General features: G+C 39.0%; 2 protein-coding genes across 6 annotated transcripts in view; one reads left to right on the top strand and one right to left on the bottom strand.

Annotated features, from left to right (window-relative positions):
* Positions 1–3,137: 3,137 nt before the first annotated feature.
* Positions 3,138–9,413, bottom strand: CINP (cyclin dependent kinase 2 interacting protein). The gene is made up of 5 exons (XM_075712954.1): positions 9,385–9,413; positions 7,935–8,103; positions 6,624–6,750; positions 4,918–5,047; positions 3,138–3,390 (listed from the first exon to the last, which is right to left on the bottom strand). Exons 1-5 carry the CDS (start codon positions 9,389–9,391, stop codon positions 3,188–3,190), a joined length of 636 nt encoding a protein of 211 aa, XP_075569069.1. The 5' UTR covers positions 9,392–9,413; the 3' UTR covers positions 3,138–3,187.
* A 119-nt stretch (positions 9,414–9,532) lies between these two features.
* The window catches only part of TECPR2 (tectonin beta-propeller repeat containing 2), a 42,355-nt gene continuing 27,799 nt past the window's right edge, over positions 9,533–24,088 (top strand). For 4 of the 5 annotated variants that reach the window (XR_012831124.1, XM_075712245.1, XM_075712246.1 and 1 more), the window contains exons 1-9: positions 11,592–11,616; positions 14,328–14,612; positions 14,716–14,844; positions 15,267–15,398; positions 16,930–17,087; positions 18,203–18,515; positions 19,304–19,436; positions 20,792–21,256; positions 21,898–22,892. Coding sequence is in view for 4 of the 5 variants with exons in the window: in XM_075712245.1 (XP_075568360.1) it covers positions 14,379–14,612; positions 14,716–14,844; positions 15,267–15,398; positions 16,930–17,087; positions 18,203–18,515; positions 19,304–19,436; positions 20,792–21,256; positions 21,898–22,892 (2,559 nt within the window). In the remaining variant the exon portion in view is untranslated. Of the gene's footprint in view, positions 9,561–11,591; positions 11,617–14,327; positions 14,613–14,715; positions 14,845–15,266; positions 15,399–16,929; positions 17,088–18,202; positions 18,516–19,303; positions 19,437–20,791; positions 21,257–21,897; positions 22,893–24,088 lie in introns of those variants that run through there. The other variant, XM_075712248.1, reaches the window with a different exon arrangement.

Below are 24,088 nucleotides of genomic sequence, written 5' to 3' on the forward strand. Positions count from 1 at the left end.
AGTTTTAAATATAATCCACACTTGTGCATTCTGGGAACAATGTGGCAGCCTAGCTGATCCTTACTTAAATAAGCATCTATTGAGTTAGAGACAAAAATAGCCTCAAACAAGATCTGGTTTGTACTGAACTGTTGGAAATGTATTTGAGTATGCTTGTCTAATGTTCAGCCACATCTTTAAAAATTGCTGTTACTTGGACAGAAATGGGAAGGTGCATAAGTAGTGATCTGATTTTCCTTAATGAGATACCAAATTCTTTTTTTACTTAGTCTGTGATGGTCTATTTTTGTTACACTTGTATTATACTTTTTTCTTTCAGATGATGTATCCTTTATCAGTTCTAAGCTTTGACCTTCCTAGTAACTCCACACTGCCCTGTACTAGTTAATCATAATAAAAAGATATCCTTGACTATAATCCCTGGTTCTCTGTACAGACAGAAGACTTACCAAATTACTTATCTGCTGCTATCTTGTCTTTTTGTTGTACTTGCAGTATGTTGCTTGGATTATATAATTTTTGTGGAGTCTTCCTAGCAGCTTCTTGTCCAAGGCACTGGCTGGTCTTTCAAGTTTAGCAGGTGAAAAAGAACAGCCTTAAATGACCAGGATCTTTATTTTGTTCATGACCTATTGCAGACATTACCGGAAACTGGTAAAATACCTTTTAAAATGTGTGTGTTGCCTTATTGCTAAATACACAAGACTACCGAGAGAACTGGACAAATCAGCTGAAAGGACCAGTAATGTGCAGGAGAACTGTTCTTAAATCAGGTATGAACGTTGATTTTTCATGTGTTTGCTACTGGGGAAAAACTTCCACTAAAACTGAATCTAAACAAGAGAGAGGACAATTTAGAGATGAAACAATCTGCTCTACTGTACCTCTTCAACAGAGCTGGTTTTGTTTGTTCGTTTTTTGCTGTTGTTTTTTTTTTTTCTTGGTTGCCCAAGTAGAGGATTAATTTGATTAGCCAAAACACTGCATTTTATGTGTGGATGTGAAACATGTCATTGTATGTTAGTAAGCTCCTGTCTGGTGGTTGGCTTTATGGTGTAGTTTTTGTTTTGGGTTTTTTCTCCTCTTTTTTTTTAGGAGGTGGTAATGGTCAGAGGATACAGGCCTTCCTTATGAATGAAGATACCGTACAAAGCAAGGTTCTGCTGGTCTTTCAAAGTCTTTGATTGCAGAGAGCAATTCTTTATTACACTCTTTTGTACTGACTGTCTAATAGCTACATCTGAGGGTTTCAAATATAACAATCAACTGCTTAGAGCTATAATGGCAAAACATCTCTGCAATGATTTTGCAGTAATCTTCCTGTGCCTGATAGCAATCAATGAGCAAGGGGGTCTGTGAATGTGAAGACGCCTTCCTGAAGAGCTTATTTCCTCTAAGAAAGAAGAACAAACCACGATTTCCACCTGTGCAGAAAATGAAAATTTGCTTCAGTTCTGCCTTCCCTATTGATTTGCACATACTGGGAAATACAATACACCTACTCTCACCTTAAAAGAGCAATTCTCTAAGTCAACTAACGTCTTCTCCTTGGAAAATATTTTTCAAGTATGAAGGTGTTTCCATAGTCCCTTACCAAGCTTAGAGGGTTTCAGCTTGAAACTAGTTAAGTAAGTGACCCTACTTTTCCTATCAGAAATCTGTTCCAGAATCTCTCACTGTTTTAATTAGCTGCTTCTAGTGTCAAACCACAGCCATTCTGGTCATTTCATAGCAGTGTGCATTTCATGTTACTGTCTTTTAGTTCAAATAGTTGTTTCAAGGAGAATCAAGGGTAAACATCTGTCAGGGCACAACAATGAGTCAACAGCACTTAGAAACACTACATAATTGTGTGAAATAGGAGATCTAAATCAATAGTTTATATAGGAGCAGGTCACACAGACAATCAGTAAGTGGGAGGAATTTAGATTATTAATCATAATGAACGAAGCAGAAGCCCTAAATTCACTACACATTAGGGACTTAACTAAAAATTTGACGACACAGCTGCATAGTTTCCACATTGTAATACACTTTTCTGAAAAGTGATAATTTGCAATAGCAGCTAACAGTTATTAAAGGCTGGGTAAGTGTAGCAGCTTCTCCATGCTACCCAGGTCTGACATAACGGTATGCTATGGTAATTATTGTGTCTTTAGGAGTGAAAGCAAATTAAGGGTATTGAATTCCACTTCAGCATTTAGCCTTTGCATTAACTGTTTCCCCTGAACACACTTTCTACTCTCTTTTCCAAGAAAGCAGCATGAAAAAGAAAAGAATTTGAGGCACCGATTCTTGTCATGTAAACTACTAACCAAAAATACAGAGGGGGCATACTTTTAAACCAAAACCACTTGACATCAGAAACAGTAATCCAAGGAAAAACTCGCTCAGCCCTATGACAGGAAGCAAACAATAGAGGATAAGGACATGACTGAAGCAGGTCTTGTTTTTATTCAACAGATGCTTTCATGAAACATCTCTAAAAGAAAACAATTACAATGAATTAGAAGAGACAAGACCTTCTCATATAACGACTGTGGAATGGTGAGTTGTACTAAACCTTCCCAGTGTGCTAGTTCAGGCTTCGATCACTCTTCAAGGGTGATGTACCTAACCACCCTATAGCCAAAACCAAACCAGAATTTACACTAGTTTCTGCGACAGCATTTCAGAACCACATACCAAACTATGTGGATCCTTTTGGATCCACTTTGGATCCTGCCTTTTGTGGTTTCCTTTCCTTTTCCCCCATTTATAAAGCAAGTACAAAAGCACTAGACCTGTTAAGTCATGCAAAAAAAACCCCACGAAAGATCAAGAAGTGCTGAATTTCTATGGTGAAAGGGACAATGTAGGTATTTTAGACTGTCAAGACTTGGAAAGTAGTTAAATTCTTTGCTGTAGGTGTCTATGTGCATTGAACCCCCCCCAACCAAGTAGTGCTTACCTCTTTCTTATTACAGGGGACTTGGCCTCCTACCTGTAGCCTCTCTATTGCGCTTAAAATGGATAAAACAACCAAAACCAGATTGTCCCATGAAGAAAAAGGAGTATCAGCTGAGACAAAATAATAAATGTTTTTAATAAGCGTTACAAGAATTCAACTTACTTGCTAAGTCTTGCAATTTGCCATTTCAGTTTCGTGTAAGCATCACTAGAAGCAAGCCATGTAACATTTGAAATTCTAGCACTGTCTATGTCCTGTTTCCAGCAGCATGGCTTCAAGTAGTAGTTTGCTGCTGTTCTCAATGTAAGGCTGGTATAACCATGATGATAAATAGACCATCATCAGATCCTGGTCAGCAGAATGAGCAATTTCTTGTACAATTGTTTGCTTGAGTTGTAGTTCTTTCTTGTACATCTCAGAGAGCTTCAGAGAAACCTCATCTGAAATGGATTGAAAAACCAAGCACATTGACCAGAATACTTCAGCTATTCTCTAAAAGTTAAATTATACTTGTAATACATTGATCATTAAAAAAAAAACCCCTACCTTACATAAGCTATTCCCCATATTTAGACATCTTGTTTTTTACAGCATTAATAATGTTTGTACACTAGAATATAAAACACTAAACAATTTCTTTGGCTTTTGGATATATTTTATACACTTGTGATTTTGATATGAATCCCCTTTTAATTCTAGAATAAGCACTGGTATTGATTCTCAGCACCCACTGTAAAACTAGCAATTATAGCTATTCTTTCAAATAACTGAAATTAGATTTTAAAATTTGGTAATGCTGCCTTGAAATAAAAGCTTCACATTTTAGAGTCACTGTTGATTTTAGCTTATCTAAAGGATGTCCTCACATGCTGTCAGGCACTCTAGCAATACATGATCACCAGTAAGTGACACCAATAGTGAAAAGTAACAGTAAAACAAAACAACAGACAAAACCTGAAATGTGTAACGTAAAAACTAATATTGTTGCTAGTTATGTTAGTGATACTGGTGGGGGGGTTACAATATATTTATGTAATAATCTGTAATTGTTTGACTTTCTAAAAAATAACCACACAAATTATTTTTGAAGAGACTGATCTTGTGTTTCTAACTTAGCCTGAACTATCACTGCCTTCAGGAGGATTTAGTCTTTCATGGAGTAGAGAGCATCACTAAATGATTCAGTCACAACAAGCGTTTTGACAGCAGTTGTCTTTGTCATTCTTACCCTTTTAAGCTGGCAGAAACTAATACATAAAATTCCCGCTAACTTGTGGTAGCGAAGTAAGAAGCAGGGCTTCACAAAGGTATGACTTTCACTTCATAAAGAAGGCAGTTGGTTTGCATGCAATCAGGCTTCTCTTGAATTCAAACAGTTTTAATACCACGGCAATATGAGTTGGGAGGCAGTACCTTTTGCCATCAAGTGAATGCTAAAAGGATTGATATTAACAGTAGACAGAAACTGAACATTTCTTTACTTGTCTTGACTGACATTGAGATCAGAGAAATTTTTCTTTGGCTGAGAATTAACTGAGATATAGCTTGTTCTTTGCATTCAAGGATTTCATTTCAGTGTCAAGTATCAGTGTCAAGTAACAAGTCAAGTCAGTTAAGCCTATGGCTTAACACTACCAAGTTGCAAATATGCCTCTTTCTACAAAGGATGTGGCTGTTGCAGCTTGGGCACTGTAAGCTGCTGACAAGCTTAGTTTTATGCTATAATTGTTGCATGTCGGACAACACTTGGCAATTCATACAAGCAGTCATCAGCAGTAACCCTAAGCCAAGTGGTGCATTCATGTGTTTATCGATTAGGAGGATATATATTATATCCTATTATAAAGGAGACAGATATACTCTCTCTAAGGCAAGACATCTAGATAAAAGGGTTTACTTTCCAGTCCTAAGTTAGATGACATCAACAACACAATGTAATTAGCTAAGATAATCAATATTTTACTTACAGAAGTATGGTGTGGGCCATGTATGAAAGAAGGGTACTGTGCAATTCCCAGCTCCATGGTGGTATGTTTCCAAGTCACAGATTGCTTTAGTAGTTGAAGTAAGCTTTTCCATTTTCAGTTGTATTTTTGTCTGAAAATTATGAACATCTAATGTTAACGAACATCTCAGGAACATTAGGCTACTTATAATCTTAAACATTTTTTTAAAACACACCATTTCTGAAGATTATTTAGTCTTAACATTTCTAACTCACTTTTTTAACTCCAGACAGGGATCAAAGCTGGAATTTATATACAGATTTAATATGAGATACCCTAAAATTTTGAACACTGCAGATATGACTTACTGACTCTGATTTTGCATAATTATTTTGTTTCCCCCATGTAGAAATATATTAAAGCGCTCTCTCATTTTTTCTATGGGTTTTCCCTATAGCAATTTAGTACTGGAGAAAAACATCAGACTGTCTATGAACAAGTGTGGCACAAGCCCAATAAACATATGTTTTCTTACATTCCATGTCAAGATGACTTAAATATGATTTCAAAAGATTAGCGGCAGGTGAGAAAAGCAGCTCAAGCTATGACTGACAATATATTTAGGCTGATTTAATGGCTTGCTTTGAAAAACAGGTCGTTCCATCCACTTCCTTCATGTTTGCCTGAGTCTGTGCATTACTGATGGCGACTAATATTTCCAACAAAATGGAGCTTGCAAGCAGTATCTTTAAGTCAAGAAGCTAAAATACAGATATTTCTATAAACTTGTAAGCTGGTACAAACTCATAAGGAATGAAAAATAAAATATGTCTGTAGTAGCTATGTTTAGTATCCAATCTAACACTGGCTGCTTAGACTCCTGTTACTCAGGAGTAATAAAAAATCGCATCAACACACTCAGTAGTCTGAATACAAAACTACCTCAAGGAAAAAAAAAACCCCAAACCCAAATTACTGTTATTTTTTCCCACAGAGCAAAATTTGAGAAAAATCTAGCTGCTTTCCTGCTTATTCTAAATACTGGACTAGTATCCCATCTATAAAAAACAGATCTATTGTCTTTTTAATGGGCCTCCACTACAGCAGAAGGCTGTAAAAGTTATTTTTAATAAGAATTTTAAATTACAGTATCAGGCAAAGAAAATTATTTCTTGTTTTCTGTCAAACTGACAGGTGACATTAATTCCTAGCAATGTATCCAGAAAAAAGGTGGGTTACATAATAATTATCTTACTCTACTCTCTAGAGATGGCGTTCTGCACAGAAAACGCAGGTAGGCAAACTAAAAATATAACTGCATTATGTCTGATCAAAGATAGCTGCAAGGATATGATGGCAGGTAAAGCATTGCTTTATGCTTTGTTTATTTTGTTCTAAACAGAGGGAATATTCAGGATGAGAAAACAGAAAACAGGTGCAGTTTTAAAATGCATTTTTTGTACGACTAATTTCCAGAAGACCACTTTGTAAAGGAAGGAGTAGAATTATAAGCAGAAGGTGGACATAAAACTAACTTTCTAATTTACCAATCAAGCAAATAAATGGCACACGCTGGATTTATAATCATTGAGGTCTGAAGCCAAAGAACTATGAATAAAAATTCCAATTTTCTGTTTACAACAAATACTTGAGGACATTTGCTTATGTCATACGTGAACACACTTGGAATTGATTCGTATTGACTAAGATTGAAAAATGAGCACTACCATATGCTTTAAGGTCTCAAGTAATTCTGCACAGCAATTGTCCAGTTCTTCATTGTATTTTGGAATTGGCTTTTCAGATTCTGTGGCACTGTTGTCACATGCTATCTCCAGTTTGTTGTCTTGAAATCTAAAATAGAAACATAAGGCAGAGTAAACAACTGCACATAGGTTTACTCGAGCTGTGCAGATTTAAAATCCATGTGGTCTGATCCTACAAAATCTCTCTCTCACAGGGTGTTCAAGAGAATTCCCACATACAAATAGTAAGAGACATAGCTAGCCATGTGAGCAATTGGGGCTGGTACCATAATCTTCACAGGAATCTTCAGGTACTGTAATTTCAGAGGAATTACTCTACCTTAGAGCATGTGCTTGAAAAAACAGTTGCAGGTGTTAAGATAACACCTCTTCCCATTTTACCTTGCCCCTATGTTGGAGGTTATTCTCTCACAATGGACAAGGTATGCCCAGGGTTCAGCTGCTCCAGCTGACAATCTGGTGCCTCACCACAAACTCACCTTCATGCACAATTTAAGCTAAGACATTTAACTGTGAACCCAGAGCAGCTGATGTGCAGACACCTATCCTGTCTTGCTGACTTTCCCACAGAAGCTGTAAACTTAAGACAGGGGAGAGGGAGTTGCTAGAGAGCGAAAGCAGCATCTGACACCATCGCAGCAAAATATTCCTGAGCTTGTACCTGTCAGAACCCTGTCAGACAAACCCAGTTCAGGACTCTGGCGAAGTTTTTTCTCAAAACCTGGTTAGTTATAGGTTTTTCTTTACAGCATGAAGATAATAGCTCTACCAAAGTGGGTTTTGTTGGGTTTTTTTTTTAATCATCACTGTTACAACTTTTTGTCTATATAAATCACTAATTCTTTCTTAAAATCTGCTGAAATTTGGCTTTAGTGAAATTTGGTAATACTGGCCTCAGTATAAATATGCAAAAGACTAAGGGAACTCACATGGGCTGAGATCTATACGATTAGATTCTAACTTTGTATATTATATAAGTATTTTAAATATCCATTATGCTTAACTATGTATAATAAGCGTTTTCCATTTCTTGCAAATATCATTACTTTATGAGATTATTTTAATCTTTATGAGACAATTATTTGAATGTAAATAGTTTATGTAACCAAAAAAGTGCAACTGCGGAGTTTGATCTAAGAGCTAGCTTATCCACTCTGACATGTTCTCTCCCCCATCTCCAAAAAGAACTTTCTAGTGAAGAAAACAGTTTAATTTCTTAATAAAGGCAATCTTTATGCTGTCTTTACTTGTATGTGCTATTAGCATACTTACTGCTCACTGATCTTCATGTTGACTATTTTGTTTGCCGTAGTAAATCCATTATCATTCAGTCTCTCCCATTTCATCATTAAATTATGCCAGTCTGCTGCATTATCTTTGATTTTTCTTGCACTGACAGACAAAACAGGTCGTCTTGGAGTACTATCAGCAGGACTTTTTGCTATATGAGAAAATAAAGACATTCAAGCCATTTAAAGCATACCAAAACAAATCAGTGTGCTGTCTGGCAGCTGTTTGTATGAACGATTTCCTTGCTTTACTGCTGAACGTTGATTAAAGTAAAATGGAATTTACATTAACTGTCTTCAGTGATGAAATCTAAGTCCTCACCTATCGGCCTTGTTACAAGAAAATCACATTATTAAAAAATGCAAGCATGTTCATAGAATCATAGAATGCTTTGGGTTGGAAGGGACCTTTAGAGGTCATCTAGCCCAGCCCCCCACAGTGAGCAGGGACAGCTTTAACCAGATCAGGGTGCTCAGAGCCCCATCCAACCTGACCTTGAAGGTTTCCAGGGATGGGGCCTCTACCACCTCTCTAGGCAACCTGTTCCAGTGCTTGACCACCCTCATTGTAAAAAATTTCTCTCTTATGTCTAGTCTAAATCTATTCTTCTTTAGTTTAAATCCATTATTCCTTGAATTTATTCCTTGAATAAAGTAGTGGCTTTACAGTACTGACCAATCTACCAGGCTTCTGTCAATGTACGACAGTCAAATGCTAACACAGCGTATGATGACAAGAAATCACAGCAACGATTCCTGTACGCGTGCAGCGTTCGTGCCATGAACGTCTGAATTAATTCACGCCTACAAGTGAGCTCGAAGTGTTTGGGAGAAAGCTGGGTCCTACTGGAGAGGGTGTGACGGGTCATGAGGGGACCACACAGCAAGGGGAACCCGCCATACATCACTCCGTTTACCCACGAGCATCACCTCAGGGAGAGGGCTGCGAGCGCCCTTTCTGCCCAGCACCTGGAGCCGCAGCCCCACCTTCACACCTCGGGCCCTGCCCCAGGAAGCACGGGGGCTGCAAGGCCGGCTCCACGCTAAGCAGCAGCACCCGCTGCTCTGCCCGCACGTTTGCTGGTTTTAACTTTTATTCACGGGGACGCCCGAAACGCGGTCACAAACGCGCAGCCCACGCACAGGGCGAGACACGGGTGTCCCTTCTCCTGGGGGGACGAGCCAGGTGCTGGGCGCCTTCCTGGCCCGCACCCACGTCCATGCGCGACAGTAACACGCCGGCGGGCGGGCAGGGCACGCCAGGCACAGGCACCTTATTCATTTATTTAGGAAGAGCCAGGGTCAGGGCCCGACCCCCAGCTGCTCCCCATTGCCCCGCCCGCCGCCGCCCCTCGCTCCCACCCAGGGGGAGCGGCCGGCCCCGCGGCTCGGCGGGGCGGGGGGGGGGGAACCCCCGGGCCGCCCTCACTCACCCGCCATGGCGGCGCCCCGCGGAAGTGCGCTCACGTCCGGCCCCGCCCAGGCCCGGCCCCGCCGAGCGGCGCAGGCAGCCGGGGCCGCCGCCGCTGCCTCGGGGCCCAGGCGACGCCGCGCATCCCTCCCTCCGCCCCGCCGCCGGCAGCCACGGCCGCCCCGCGCCCCTGAGGAGGTGAGTGGAGCCGCGTCTCCGTGGAGGCGGCTGGGAGCCGCCCGAGGGGCCGCCCCGGTTCTCGCTGCCCTCCCCGGTCGCTGCAAGCGGGGCCTGCCGCGGCCGCCTGTTGCGGCCGGGCTGAGCGCGGCGCGGCGAGGGGGAGCGGGCCGGCCCTCCCGGCCGTCTCCTGGAGGCTCGCCTTCGGAGAGCGCCGGCCTGAGGCTGCGCTCTGGCGTCTGGGGGGCGGCGGGCGCCGGCGGGGGCGAGGCGGCCGTTACCCCCCGCGGAGCGGCTGGAGGGGCTCCGCCGGCCCCCCGGCCCGGCTGCGGCTCGGGGCCTGGGTCTGGGTGGTAAATCCGGCATAAGCTGAGGTAACGACAGCGGGAAAGCGAGGCGGTGTTGCCCGCTGTCCGCCCGGGAGCCGCCGGCTGTAGCCTTCCTCCCCTGTCAGGAACCTCTCAGGTGGTAGAAAGCAGCGTACGAGGAAGGAACGGCTTGAAACATCTGCCAGAAGATAGAAACGCGTTTAGGGAGGGCAGGTTTCCTGGAGAAACTGGGGTCCCGAGCCCATCAGAGTGAGTAAAGCCTGGTCTCCCCTGCCCCCCTTGGCGCACCTGCATGCGCAGCGGCCTCAGGCGCTCCTTTTTCTGTCCTTTCCGCCTCTGTCACCTAGGTTTTGGGTTGTGGGGCTTTTTTTGGTTAGGTTTGGGTTTTTTTTTTCCTTTCAGAAGAAACTCTTCGGAGCCAAAAATGCACCGTTTCATGAGTCATGTAGAGCGACAGGCATGTTAATCGGGTAATCGCAGCCCCTGTGCTGGCTGGTCCTCTGCCTGCAAACGGGGTGCATGAAAGCAGGGCTCCTCCTTTCAGTGGGGTATGGATCCCTGTTCTCCCCTCAGCTTGGTGGCTGTTTGCTGTGAAAAGCTCTGGAGATGTGGTAGTCAGGTAGCCTGCTCCTTAGGCTAAAAATGTGAGAAGTAGTAGAAAATAAAACCACTTTTCTTTTCAGTTGGCAGGATCTAGCTGAGATCAGAGACTGTTGTGTTTAGCTGTGGTCATATATATGAGTTTGCCCATATGCTGAAGACCTTAAATTTAAGTTTTTATGCCAAAGAATAAAAAAACCACAGATCTGTTATCCTTCTTGTACAGGCAGGACACTTGGGCTCAGAGAAATGCAGTGACAGCTTTAGTCTCCTGCAGTCAATCTGTGGCATACCCTGGCGCTGAACCTTTAGCTGCTGCCTATCTGTTTAACCGTGGGATTATCTCTCGCTTTAGTTGCCTCTGTTAGGCAACACTGAGCCTTATTCCTGTTTCTGAGACGAGAGAAAATTAAAAGAAGTTTGCTTTTCAAAACATGGCCTTGAATGCAGTGTTTAAAAGCTTGTTGTGAACTGCGTGAATTGACAAGGAAGGACTCTTTTTGTCTGGCGATTGGTTTTGATGTGCAACATAAGGTATTTTTCTCTGCTTTATCTCTGCTGCAGGATAGCTGCTTAGCAGAAGCTGATTTGCCCTGTACAGCTGTTATGTACTTCAGAATAACTGTGGCTGACACAGTGAATATGCGTGTCTGATTTGAAAACCTGTCTGAGAAAATAGATTCTATCCACTGTTTGCCTTTGATTAATGAAGTAGAAAAAACAGATAACATATAATCCTAAAGCTGTTAATAAAGAGACTACATGTGATACACAACTGTGATTAGGGGGTTGTTGAAGACTTTACGTTCAAAAGCAGAGAACTGTGGTGTTTGTGCAGAGTTTTTTAATATATAGGCCACATTGCAATTCTCTAGTCCTTTATACATTTGTTTTGTGTAGATAAAATTACTTAATTAGCAGTACTTTTCATAAAATGATGATTTGAGCTTTCAGTTATATGTTTTCACACAAGCAGTGCAAGTCTTTTGTTAGTCTGTAAACCGCTCAAGATGAAGCTAATTTATGTATGATGGCAAGAAATTATAGTTTATTAATACATTTTTTGATTGTACAGGGTGAATGGGTCATAGAGAACAAAATTAATTTCACTTTTTTACAACTTTGCCATCAGAGAAGATTGAAATAAGGTATTTATATGTATATAAATTTTATGAAGAGTGAGAACCCTAACATGGTCGCAGGTTTTTTTTTTAATTTAACTTGGTATATGACAAGAAATAATTCCTCCCAGTGTTTTCTGTGGGGGAAAAAAACCTGATCAAACTCTCTTTCTCATTTTTCCCTCTCCTTTTTTCTCTTTTTAAATTAAGTATAAACTTACAAAACATGCATCAGGTTGCAGATAGGGTTGTTGTAGAGGAAAGAGTAACAGTCTTTTTCTGGATAATAGAAATATCCATAATTCCATAGTTTATAATGAATTATTATGTTTTGAACAGTTTAGCTGAGCTGGAAGGATAAGTGATGGAACCTAGGAGAGAGAAAATGAATTTTGAGGCCTTGCAAGGTCCTCTGCCAACTGGGGAGTGTGAGCTGGTTCCAGCTACGAGAGCAGCTTGGGATGGTGACAGATGTGAACTGTAGGAGTGACAAAGGGGACTTAAAAAACAAAATATGTGAAATTCTTGAGGCAGTAGCTGGGGAATGGTAGAAGTTGCGATTAGACAGAAGAAGATTTGTACATGTGAGACTCAGGACAAAGAATGGATTTTATTTTATCAGAAAAAAGAAAGAAAGGAAAAAAGACCAAAAGCTAGTAAAATTATGAAGCTGGCAAAGAAGCATGTTTAGAACAGCAAACAGGAGGCTTCAGCAGTGAGTTCTCTTTTTTGTTTAGTTGACTGTAGGTAGAAGGTAGTACATGCTGAAGGAAAGGGCAGGAGACCTAAAATATAGGCTAGGAAATAGATGGTGTGTGAAAATATTGGAAAAGAATGGTGATGCACTGAGGTTATCTATTAACTTAGTAAACAACTTTGGAAGGAATTCTTCATTCAAAAATAGTTTGGACACATTAATCAGCTAATCCTTGTGATATTTTATGAAATAGGTGTCATGACAGGTAGTAAACACTGGAGGAGAGTGGAATTAATTTCTAAGCTCTAGCACGCAATAAAATTTATCACAATTAAGAACATCTAATATCTGTTGCTAGCTTATTTACTGGCAGTTTTTGTAACACAGATAAAATACCAGTCCAGTAGCCAGTCTTTATTTCTGTGGTCTTGTCTAACATGGGCTTGAATGGGTAACATCATGCAAGTAATCCCTTTGGATTTAGTGGAATTGCATGTTGACAGCAAGTGTTGCAGGGCCCAATGCCAGTGTGCTGAATCCTCTTGCACAGTAACTGAAATAGTTTGAAAATTGAGACATCAGAGCTTTTCACCATAATGGAGATACTAAACTAGAGCAGCTATGTTTTTTCTAATTTAGTTGATATACACTGTAATCAATGTGTGAAGCTGCCAAACAAATAGCATTTTCCATCCTTAGAGAAATAAAACTAGGCACAATAGGACATATCACACAAATTGCAGTAGGAATACTTTACAGAATAATTTTGAGCATTTGGGAAGTGTTTCTAACGTCAATTGGCATATTTCTGTTTTTCATTTCTCTAAGGAAGTTATAACTCTGCTGAAGTTCAAGAAAATCTTGAATGTTACAGGCTTAAACAACCACAGAAAACTCTTCTTTATAGAAATCCAAAATCCTTGTGTTGGAAAACTGCAGGTATTTTTGGCAGATTCTAAACCATTCTGTTAATCAGACTTGCTCATGGCAAAATAAAATTCAGGAAGTGAAGCTTTTCTTCCTTTTCTGTGTTCTGAAGTCATCCATGAGGAGAATAGCTACTGCTGCAAAATGTTCTTGTCAAGGCTGTCGCTCCATGATGAGAAACAGTACTGGGTTTAATTACATTTTTAAAATATTTTTACGTATGTCATGGTCATATCAGCTTTTTCTGAAGATTCCAGTACGTTGTTACTACGATGAGCTCTGACTACATTTTTTTTCTTGAAGGTGGAAAACAGAATCTTTGTTTCTGTTATTCTTAGAAGGATACCAGAATTGTCCCCTAAGTATATTTACAGTGTCACTCATCAGCATGAAATTATTTGTTAACCACAAAGGGAAACATTGGCATATGGTACTTTTTTCTGTTTGCTCCTTATCTTTCTAAATTCAGTTGCTACATAGATATTTTCCTGTGTCTGTCAAACTGTGATGTCTTCCATTTTTGCATTGCCCCTTTCTTCCCATGCTATTCTTTTTTGGTTTGGTTGTTATTTGATCATATAGCAGATGTAGCTGTAACTGAATTGTTTCTCAACCATGTGTTTCTTGGGGTGCAGGGCATTAAGGAGTTGAGCATAAATACTAGTTTGACACTGATCTTTAGCACTGTCTAACATAGTGAACATCCCATGCTCTCAATGCTGGGAGGATTGAGGGTAGAGTTTGCAAATAGATGAAGAAACATGGATTGTTCACTGTCAGAGCCCTTATGGTTCTTTCACTAGCCAGATGAGAAGAAATACTGCATTTGAACTCAACTTTGATGAGTTCACAGCTGCAAGAAATGGTGGTTATCCCATATTTAGTGGTTACCATAAATCCTTAGATATTGGCTGAACCTAAGAAATAAGGTTACTCTTAAGAAAAAGGTCATTCTCAGAGTAACTTACATTCACTAGAAGAGTTTAACTTGCTTTTTCTTTATACAAAACAAAACCTGAGAATTTTTGCATCCCTACTTGCTAAATGATGGCTTTCTGTTAACCATTTACTCTTTCCAAGAAGTTAATGACACGTCTTTTGCTTTGTCTTTCAGATTTCCTTATGTGGTCAAGTAGATGTGTTTATTTCAGCCTTAAAATTGCTGATGCCAATGCTTGCTATGGCATCTGTGGCTTCACCGGTTGTATTTAAGGAGTTTTGTCCCTTATATTATCTTCTCAATGCCATTCCTACAAAGGTCCAAAAAGGATTTCGCTCTATTGTGGTATACCTCACAGCACTTGATACCAATGGAGACTACATTGCTGTGGGGAGCAGCATTGGAATGCTTTACCTCTACTGCAGACATTTAAACCAGATGAAAAAATATAATTTTGAGGTAAATACTTTTGTCTCTTCTAATGAAGCTGAGTTGCTCAGAATTGAGCTGCTGTTTGTCGCTCATTAACTTTGAGAGTTTTATGTATGGTTTGTTTCAACAGGGGAAGTGTGAATCTATTACTTTTGTAAAGCTGTTGAGTTGTTTCGATGATCTGGTTGCCGTTGGTACAGCCTCAGGTCGGGTTGCAGTTTTTCAGCTTGTGTCTTCATTACCTGGAAGAAACAAACAGGTAAATCTTTACATTTGGCTAAACTTCTGTGAGGTTTAGTATGGCGAATCCTAGTACAGTGTTACTGTGATTCTTTAAAATAGTGAAAAACAGAGAATTTTGCCTGATGAAATATCTGTGAATATGTTTTAGGCTTCATATGTTAAGCTTATAAAAGCAATAATCTCAAAGTATGCTTTTCATTACAAAAGATATATTTAATCAAAAATACTTTTGAGACATTACTCATTTATAACAACTGGCTGAGCTATTTGGTGGTGGATTTTTTTGATTATTTGTTTAGGTTTTTTGTGCTAAATAAAAATTAGAACGACCTGGACTTTTGTACTTGATCTCCAATTTATCAGTCAGTCACTGAATAGGCTTTGTGTCTCTCTTTCCTCCTCCCCTCATTCTTGTATTGTTTTGATATTGTTTCACAGCTTCGGAGATTTGACGTTGCTGGTATCCATAAAAGTAGCATTACAGCTTTAGCTTGGAGTCCCAATGGAATGAAATTATTCTCTGGAGATGACAAAGGGAAGATTGTCTACTCTGCCCTGGACCTAGACCAGGTGAGCATTTATTATAGAGACCTTAATTCCCATTTACAATTTTCTGAAAGAATGCTTGTGTGTTTAAATATTACCAGATAGTTAATTGCTTAGTATTAGGTATTTAGTTGGACTGCTTTCTTGGTATGTGTACGCTTGGCCAAGTGTGCACACACCCAGCAAGACACCATTGGATATCCTTCACAACTGCCTTATTTTTTTTAAAAAGGTCATACATAAAAAAACCAGTGGTGATCCTTCTCATTTTGTCACATTTCTGTATGAAATAACTATCATATCTTCCTTCAGCTTTCAGCCAGTACTTTCTCTTTTATTTGGAAAGGGTACTTTTGAATGATGTGACATTGCTGATTCACTATATTGGTGAAGTACATTCTTTAGAATTGTTCAGCGTCTCAGTCTAGAGTGTAGAATGAAAGTAATATTTCGGTTCTACTGGGTGACTAGCATGTTGCCAGTAAATGGAATTTTTCTAATGTCTTGTTAATTAATACAGACCTGGGATGTCAGCAAAATAAATACTAACTTGAATTTCTATATGGGAGAAAAGTTTAAACAACAGCCATCCTGATTTACCTGTGACTGTCCCTCACTTGTTTTGACAGAAAGGTTTAACATCTCCAAATGTAACAATTATCTCAGCATTGTATGACTGGGCAGTGAGAAGAAGGAAGAAAATGTGTCCTAGAGTTTCTGTTGATTTCAAGTGAAATGTGTTGGCTAATATTCCAAGAGAAATTGAATTTCATAGTGTGCCACTGTGGTACGCACAATCTAACTCCCCTGTTGTCTGCATAAAGGAGCTCTACATTCATTAAGTGAACTTCATGCAACAGTGTCCTGGTTTCAGCTGGGATAGAGTTAATTTTCTTCCTAGTATCTGGTATAGTGCTGTATTTTGCATTTAGTATGAGAATAATGCTGATAGCAACAACTAAAACATCAGTGTGTTAAGTAGTGTCTATGCTAGTCAAGGACTTTTCAGCTTCCCATGCTCTGCCAGGTGCACAAGAAGCTGGGAGGGGGCACAGCCAGGACAGCTGACCCAAACTGGCCAAAGGACTATTCCATACCATAAGAGGTCATGCCCAGTATATAAACTGGGGGCGGGGGGGTTGGCCATGGGGCAGCGATCGCTGCTCGGGGGCTGGCTGGGTATTGGTCAGCAGGTGGTGAGCAATTGCATTGTGCATCACTTGCTTTCTATATTCTTTTATCATTATTATTGTTATTATTATTACTTTCTCTTCCTCTGCTGTCCTATTAAATTGCCTTTATCTCAGCCACGGGTTTTACTTTCTTTTTTTTCCCCGCTTCTCTCCCCCATCCAGCCGAGGTGGGGAGGGTGAGCGAGTGGCTGTGTGGTGCTTAGTTGCCAACTGGGGTTAAACCACGGCAAACAGTAGTTCAAAAGCTTTTGTTTGTTTATTTGTTTTCTCTTTCTTGGGCTTACTAATTTCTCTGAAATGTTAGTCATTACCTTCTATTTTTAGAAAGGTTGACTCTTGTTAATTGCATGTATCTTTAAAAGGGTATTTGCAACTCCAGCCTTGTATTGGAAGAGCCATCTTCGATTGTCCAGTTGGATTACAACCAGAAAGTGCTGCTTGTCTCTACTTTACAACGGACTCTACTTTTTTACACAGAAGAGAAATCTGTAAAGCAAGTTGGAACACAGCCCAGAAAAAAGTAACCCTCGTAAAATCTTGATGCAGGCACATCTATTAATTCTAGCTTTTCAGAGTGGATTACAGAGAGAGTGATCTAAGCAGTGAAATTAATACAACACAACAGTCCACTTATAGCTACTGTAACTAACGTTTTACGTGTGCTCAGACATGAAATGACAATTCTACCTACTTAAAAAGTACATGGTTGCGAATATGTTACAATCATATTTTCAGGGCACTATTATGCAAGAATATTTAAGATGTTTTCTCATTGTTTAAACTGAAATCACTGCCAAACTTCCTCTGCAGTCCCTCTTGGTGTACTGAGTCTTGGTGTAAACAAGCATTGTAATCAGGCCTATCTAATGGGTGATGGATCTGATGCAAAAATAAGTCAGCATCCCAATTTTTCTTATACACTTAAGTGAATTAAAAGGGAAAATGTATAGCAAGCACTTGAAGGCTAGGAACTTCTTGTGTGACCTTCTGGCATCTTCTGTTTTGTAATCTCTCTCAGATATGAAGGAAGAGGGAACCCAGTCTTAGAGCAGCAGGAGTTACTATATCTGGAAGTAGAGGAAATTGGCTCTTGAAAGAAGGTTTATAATGTATCTTTCAGGGATGTGAATAGTAAGAGGAATACAAGGACCATCTTATGTACGAGGGGTTTTCTTGGGTGCTAGCAATGGTGGTTTTATGCTTGAGATGAAGATTTTAACAGTTGAGGCCTGTTCCTTGCTTATTGCAAGCAGAGGTTGTCAGTTTCTTAGCATTAGTTTGTAGTGTTTTGCTTGTTTTTTATTAATTCTGGGAGAAGGGTGACAGCATAGTAGGACCTTTCTGAGATGGACAGAGAGTACCATTAAGGCTATGAAGCTTGTTAGGAGGAGTCATTTAACTTTGCCTGGTAGATGTAGTGTCTGACATCTAAAGCTGAAGGAAACCTGTTGTTATTTGGAAGCACTGTTCTTGTCTTACTGTAACCAAATTTGTACTTCAGACATTTGACTGAATACTTTAATCGAAGAGCAAAACTTTTATAATTTGCAGCAGTAAATTTGTACCATTAGTTTTAAAAATTATTTCTATGTTGAGTATATAGCTTCTAAAATAAATTCTTCTTTTGCATTTTAGCACTGGCAAATTTGGAGCATGTTTTATACCTGGCCTATGTAAACAGAGTGACCTGACGCTGTTTGCTGCCAGACCTGGGCTTCGTCTCTGGAAATCTGATGTTCACGGAACTGTTCAGGCCACATTCATATTGAAAGATGTATTTGCTGGAGGAATAAAAACTTTTGAACTGTATCCTCGTTTGGAACCACCTGACAGAGGAAGTTACAGTTCCCCAGAAAAACACCTTGGTCTTGTTTCATGCTTTTTCCGAGAAGGATGGGTGCTGACCTGGAATGAATACAGCATCTACTTACTAGACACTGTGAACCAGGTAGATAAATCTTGTGGGTGCATATTTTGTTTCTTACTTGTTCTTGTTCATGCTAAGCTGTGAGATTCTCTTTGGGTTATCCATTACACTTCTATGATTTAAATCCATATTTAAACCTAACAAAGAAAACTTTATTCTCTCCCTCTTCAAGTTGTCATTGCAATGATATACTCACAAACTAGCTCGATATATTGTATATAAAAATTAAATATATTTAAATCTTTCAGTCCAGATGTTAACATCATAATCAATTCTGCTACTTAGCAAAGCATGTGTAAATCTAAAATCTAGTAATTAATGCAAAAAGAAATTTTAGGCCTATAAAATGTGCCTGGAACTATTTATTGTTTCCCTTCTACTACTGTTGGTGTTTGCAAAAAAGCAAGTATTACATTTTATTCGGTACAGAGTGAGCTGTTAGCTATTTTGTCATCTTAAAATTGGCTATAAAAGTGAATACAAGGTAATGTCTTTTTGTCTAGCTGGTATTAAACCATTTGGTGGCTCTTTTCTGTGACCAAATTGTGTATTGTTTAAGTTGTTGTTATATTGTTGCTGCTAGTTTGGACAGAGAAAATGAATAGATCTATGGAACTAAAATTAGTATAGAAATGAGCTACATAATGATTAAAGGGTGCTTTCCTGTTTCTTTTTTCTTGCTTTTTAGTAAGATAGAATCTTTAACTATACATAAGTTGATGAAATTCCAGTGAACGCTTTTGTTAAGAGCAGCATCTTGTCCAAACAGTGTGTTGCCAGTTATTTCTTTCTGTGTTGACTCTTTATAGGCTTTGATTGGTGGCTTGGAAGGATGTGGTGATATTGTGTCTGTGTCCTGTACCAGCAATGAGATTTTCCTCTTAAAGGGAGATAGAGACATAATAAGAATTTCAAGTAGACCTGAAGGACTGTCATCAATAGGTTTGTATAGATAGCAAACTATAGTATGTACGTCATGGAACATGGTGCCTATCGTACTTTTTTAATATTAAAAAAACCAAACAAACAAAAAAACCCCCACCCAAACCCCAAAACAAACCTCACACAAAAACCTTCAGGTTATTGCAAAAACCTACCAGGTTCTGTAGAGTTACTTATCTGTTTCTACAGGTTATATTTAGAGATCTGATTTATCTGCTCATCTGAGCTTCTGTTTTGGCTGCAGTGAGAATGGGGGCATTAAGAAATTAATTATGGTTCCCTTTTTTTGAGAGTGGATCAGCATTATCCTAGCCAGGCATCTCCAATCTGTGCATTTGAGACCTTATTCTAAACCATGATGCTGAAGCAGTCTGGATTCCCAATCATGGTTATCTCTTTACTGATCAGTCTCAATTGTCTGGGTTGGAGATACCTGAATGTGTTGATTCTGTGCCACCTGTCACCACCCACATTCCAGAGGAAATCTCAGCCTTCCCAGCAACAAAAAAGAACTGGCAAAAAACCCAAAGAACACTCACTAAAATTCCAAAAAGAGTTTGAGAGTTTATTTTCTTATTTGTTGCCATCAGAGTTCAGCATCTACGTTACTAGAACCCTCTAAAAGGGATTAATAATACTTCCTTAATGATGGTGCTGGCTGATTTCTCAATCATAAAGATTGTAAACACCATTATCCAGCATATATTATGCTCACAGAAGGACTACTTATGCATTTAAAATACTCCATCTTAGCTTTGTATTAACAAAATGTTAGTAAATATGCTATGAAATCTCAATGAATGCTAGAGAACTTAACTTTCTTATCATTGCATATTAGCCATAGCTTTAGTCATGTAAGCAGTTCTTTACTCACAAACTTCTAGGGGGTGTTTATTATTTTAATCTTAACTTCCAAATATAGTTTGAAAGGACCTTTCTTGAAGTATATTTTCTTCTAATTACCACAGTAGTTTATCTGGTAAATTTTCCTTGATTTATTCAGGATACTGAATGTTTGAATGAAGAGGTTGAAGATACAGGGTGGCACTTCAGTGTGTCATACAGTTGGGTCTTCCAAGCTAAAGACCTGTACTATTCTTCATACATAAACATAAATTCAGAATTTTCCTAACAGAAGTTTGATACAGGCTTTGGGGGATTGATTTTATTAAAATATAGATTTATTTACATGAAGTTTACATTGTGTGCATATATATATTTGAAATGTTGTGAACAGATAGAATATTGTTCGATTGCATAAAGCTTCTTTTCTTTCAGTACTGTCCAAGAACTATGCTCCTACTCACTTGACACGCTAGTATTTATACTTTTACTTTTCTTTTGGTCGGTTTCAGATGTGAATTCGAAATTGCCGAATCCTTTAACAGATCCGAGTCCTAAATTGCTGACCCCATTATCAGTAACTGCATCTGTATCATCTAGCCCTTCAGTGGAAACAAATAAAAAAATGGTTACTTCCCCTTCAGTTATTGGTGATAAAAATGACTCTTATTCTTTAGCGAAACATGATCTGGAAGCTCCAATGCTATCGGAGAAAAGTTTTGATAGAGTGGGAGACTTGAGCGATGAAACAAGAAAAAGGGGCTGCTCTGTAGTAAGTGAATCAAGAAGCAGGAGCAGTTCAGTAAATTCTGTGGACAGTGGCTCTAGCTTTATGGTATGTGCAGACCAACTTCCAGAAGCTCAGAGAGAAGGTCGGCTTTCTTCACAACGGTTCAGCACAATCAGCTCTGAAGATTTTGATCAAGAACTCATTGTAAAGCCAATTAAAGTGAAAAAGAAAAAAAAGAAGAAACAAGGTAAGTCTAGCAGAACTTTCCCTGCCACTGCTCATTATCAGAATGTGTCACTTCTGATGTTTCACACAAGAGTGTGTGTTTGACATACTTTGTCTATGTTATATTGTCATGCTTTTGAGATATTTGAGTGGTTGTGGTAAGCAATTTATGTTTAAGATGAAAGCCTGTTTTGAAAGTGATAAATTGATTAAGTCTTTTTAGATATATTTGTTTTATTCTTTTAACTTTGTTTTGCTTTATGTAAACATGCTTAAGGTTCTAATGTACAGGTTAATGGTAACATACAGTGGACTCTGCTTCCAGTTTTATGTTGGAATTGTATAATATCTATTAATTCTATTTAGAATATTTGACAGTGTCTTTCTTAGCCATGCTTTTTAGTTTGTTAAAATAGAGTACTTGATTATTCTAATGATTTACTATATTGGTATTACAACTTTAAAATGTTTTGCTATTAAGACTTTTTTGGCTTTATATTTATCATTCAGTGTTGAAGTTGAAAAAAATCAGTATGTTAGAATTTATATTTAACCCTATTCTTCCCCCAGTGATAAAATATTTTAATTTCTTATGTTACATTGTAATTTAATAATTTTATTAATATTGCCCCCCCCCCCATTTTTTTTCCTTTGTGAGAACAGAAAGTGGGACCAGGAAAAACCACAGCTCTTTGGAAGGTACACCAATTTATGAGCGTCAGCTTTCTGGTGATAGTCCGCATTCATTGAATGCAGACTCCTTTTCCATGACTTCCAGCCTAATGAGTGGCAGCATTGATCATCTGAGTACTGGATCTCCAGATCAGGAAAGCATGTTCAGTGTGGAGTCCCATACGATCTTGCAAGAAGATAATGGTTCAGAAACTTTCAGCATCCTACAATCTCCTGAGTCTGCAACTGTACTAATTAATGAAGAAAATGGAGATATGGTTGATTTACAGAAACTTCCAAACAGTGACAGTGGCATGGGTACTTCAACTGTTACAGATACTTTGACATCTGTGTCTCCTCTAATCCTCACAGAAGACTTGACAAGCAGTGGTGATGGGGAATATAATGGTAGTGTGATTTCTGCAAGCAATGAATACTGTCTTGGAAAACTGAGCCAAGAGGAGGAGCAGGATTTTCCTGCATTGTGTAAAATAGATGAAAATTTAGATGAAATGAAGCTGCAGGATACTGAAAAATCTTTTGAAGAGCCAGATCTTACAGACCAAATGTTTTTGGAATGTGACGGTGTACTTGGTGTTCAGTCCTTGCTGACACCAAAGGGAAGTGATGAAACTGGTAGGGAAGACCAGCAGCAGCTCTCTCTAATACACAGCGCTCTGTCAGATCCTTCTGTGCTCCACTTTGACATTTCCAACGATGTCTATTCAGATAACGCTTCCATTTCTGGATGGAATTTTGAAAGTGCAATCAAAGCTAAATCTAGTACTAGCACTGCTGAATGGGTAACAGACACTCATGAAAGTAAGACTGAGAAATTTGCCTCAAGTGATGAAGAGGATATTTATGGACATGGATTACCGTATTCGTCCTCGGAGACTAGCATGCCTGAAGTTGGTGCTGGGCCTGGTTCCCAGGATGTGGCCAAGATAAGCCTAGATGAAACGGGTCTGTTAAAATCTGATCAGGTATATGTTTTCAATTTAGTTAAAATACTTAATTGCAGCATTTCTAAAGAAACATTCATGTAATTATTATCCTTTGCTACTTTAGCAAAGCAATTTTTTTCTTACTTGATTCAAGTAAACAAGTAAAGCATAAAGCCAAATGGCAGTATGTGTTGTAATGTGATGTATCAGACTTCACAATAGTTGATGTGTGCTTACAATGTGGAGAAGCTGCACTGGCTGTGTTATTCCCAGCTTAACAAAAATGCTGTCGTAAACGTGTCCATTAAAGAGTGAACAGTAAAACCAAGTCATGCTCAAAGGCTGCTCCTTGTAGGGGTCTTCAGTAGCCCAAATTCTGCACGGTGCCGTTTCCAACTTCAGCTGACTTCACAGGGAATTAATGCTGATTATCTCATGTGGCTGGCCTCTAGTTAAGGATCGTTTTAACTGTAAATACTCAGAATGAGGATTAGTCTTCCTTTTTGTCCTAGACAGCAGTTAGTACTATTTAAAGTGTTGACATTTTTCCTTTGTTATTTTGTGGGTGAACATTTCCAGAAATAGTAATTCTCAAATAGACTGTAGAAAAGAAGTACTAAAATTAATTGTAAAATCTGCAAAATTGCCGAAATTACTGGAAGTTTTAGCAGAAGTCTTAAGAAGAAGGAAATGCAGTTGTTCTAGGTGGGGGGTTTTGGTTTTGGTTTTGGTTTGGGTGGGGGCTTTTTTTGTGGTGGTTTTTTTTTTTTTTTTTAAATCTATAACACGGTTGTATTGAGATCAACCAAATATTTGTTGATAAAGGTTGAGTTATAAGTTGATGGTGTCCTATTTAGTAGCAACTGCCGACTGAAGTGTAGAAGGCTTTTAGTTTCAGGTTATGACATTCTTACACTCTGGAATGTTTAGTAAAGCTCCACAGATATTGACATTATAGGTCATGTGTGCAGTGCTTGGGGTCACCTCATGCAAGCTATCAACATTTAAGATGGCAGTCTGTAAACCAAATTTCTGCAATACATGGCTCCTGTACCATATGGAGAGTATCAGAGTTGGATATTTAGCTGTCTTTGTGCTCCAGCTATCTTGTTCCCTTTGCTCATCACTTCATAGACAATAAATAATTTCCTGGACTACAGACAGACTGTACATTTTATGTATTCCTTTTGGAATCTGCCATTTCCTTTAAGTATGTGTTCTTTAATTAATAAGAG

The sequence above is a fragment of the Pelecanus crispus genome, chromosome 6 (genome assembly GCF_030463565.1).
Source record: "Pelecanus crispus isolate bPelCri1 chromosome 6, bPelCri1.pri, whole genome shotgun sequence".
NCBI classification, from domain to species: Eukaryota; Metazoa; Chordata; class Aves; order Pelecaniformes; family Pelecanidae; genus Pelecanus; species Pelecanus crispus.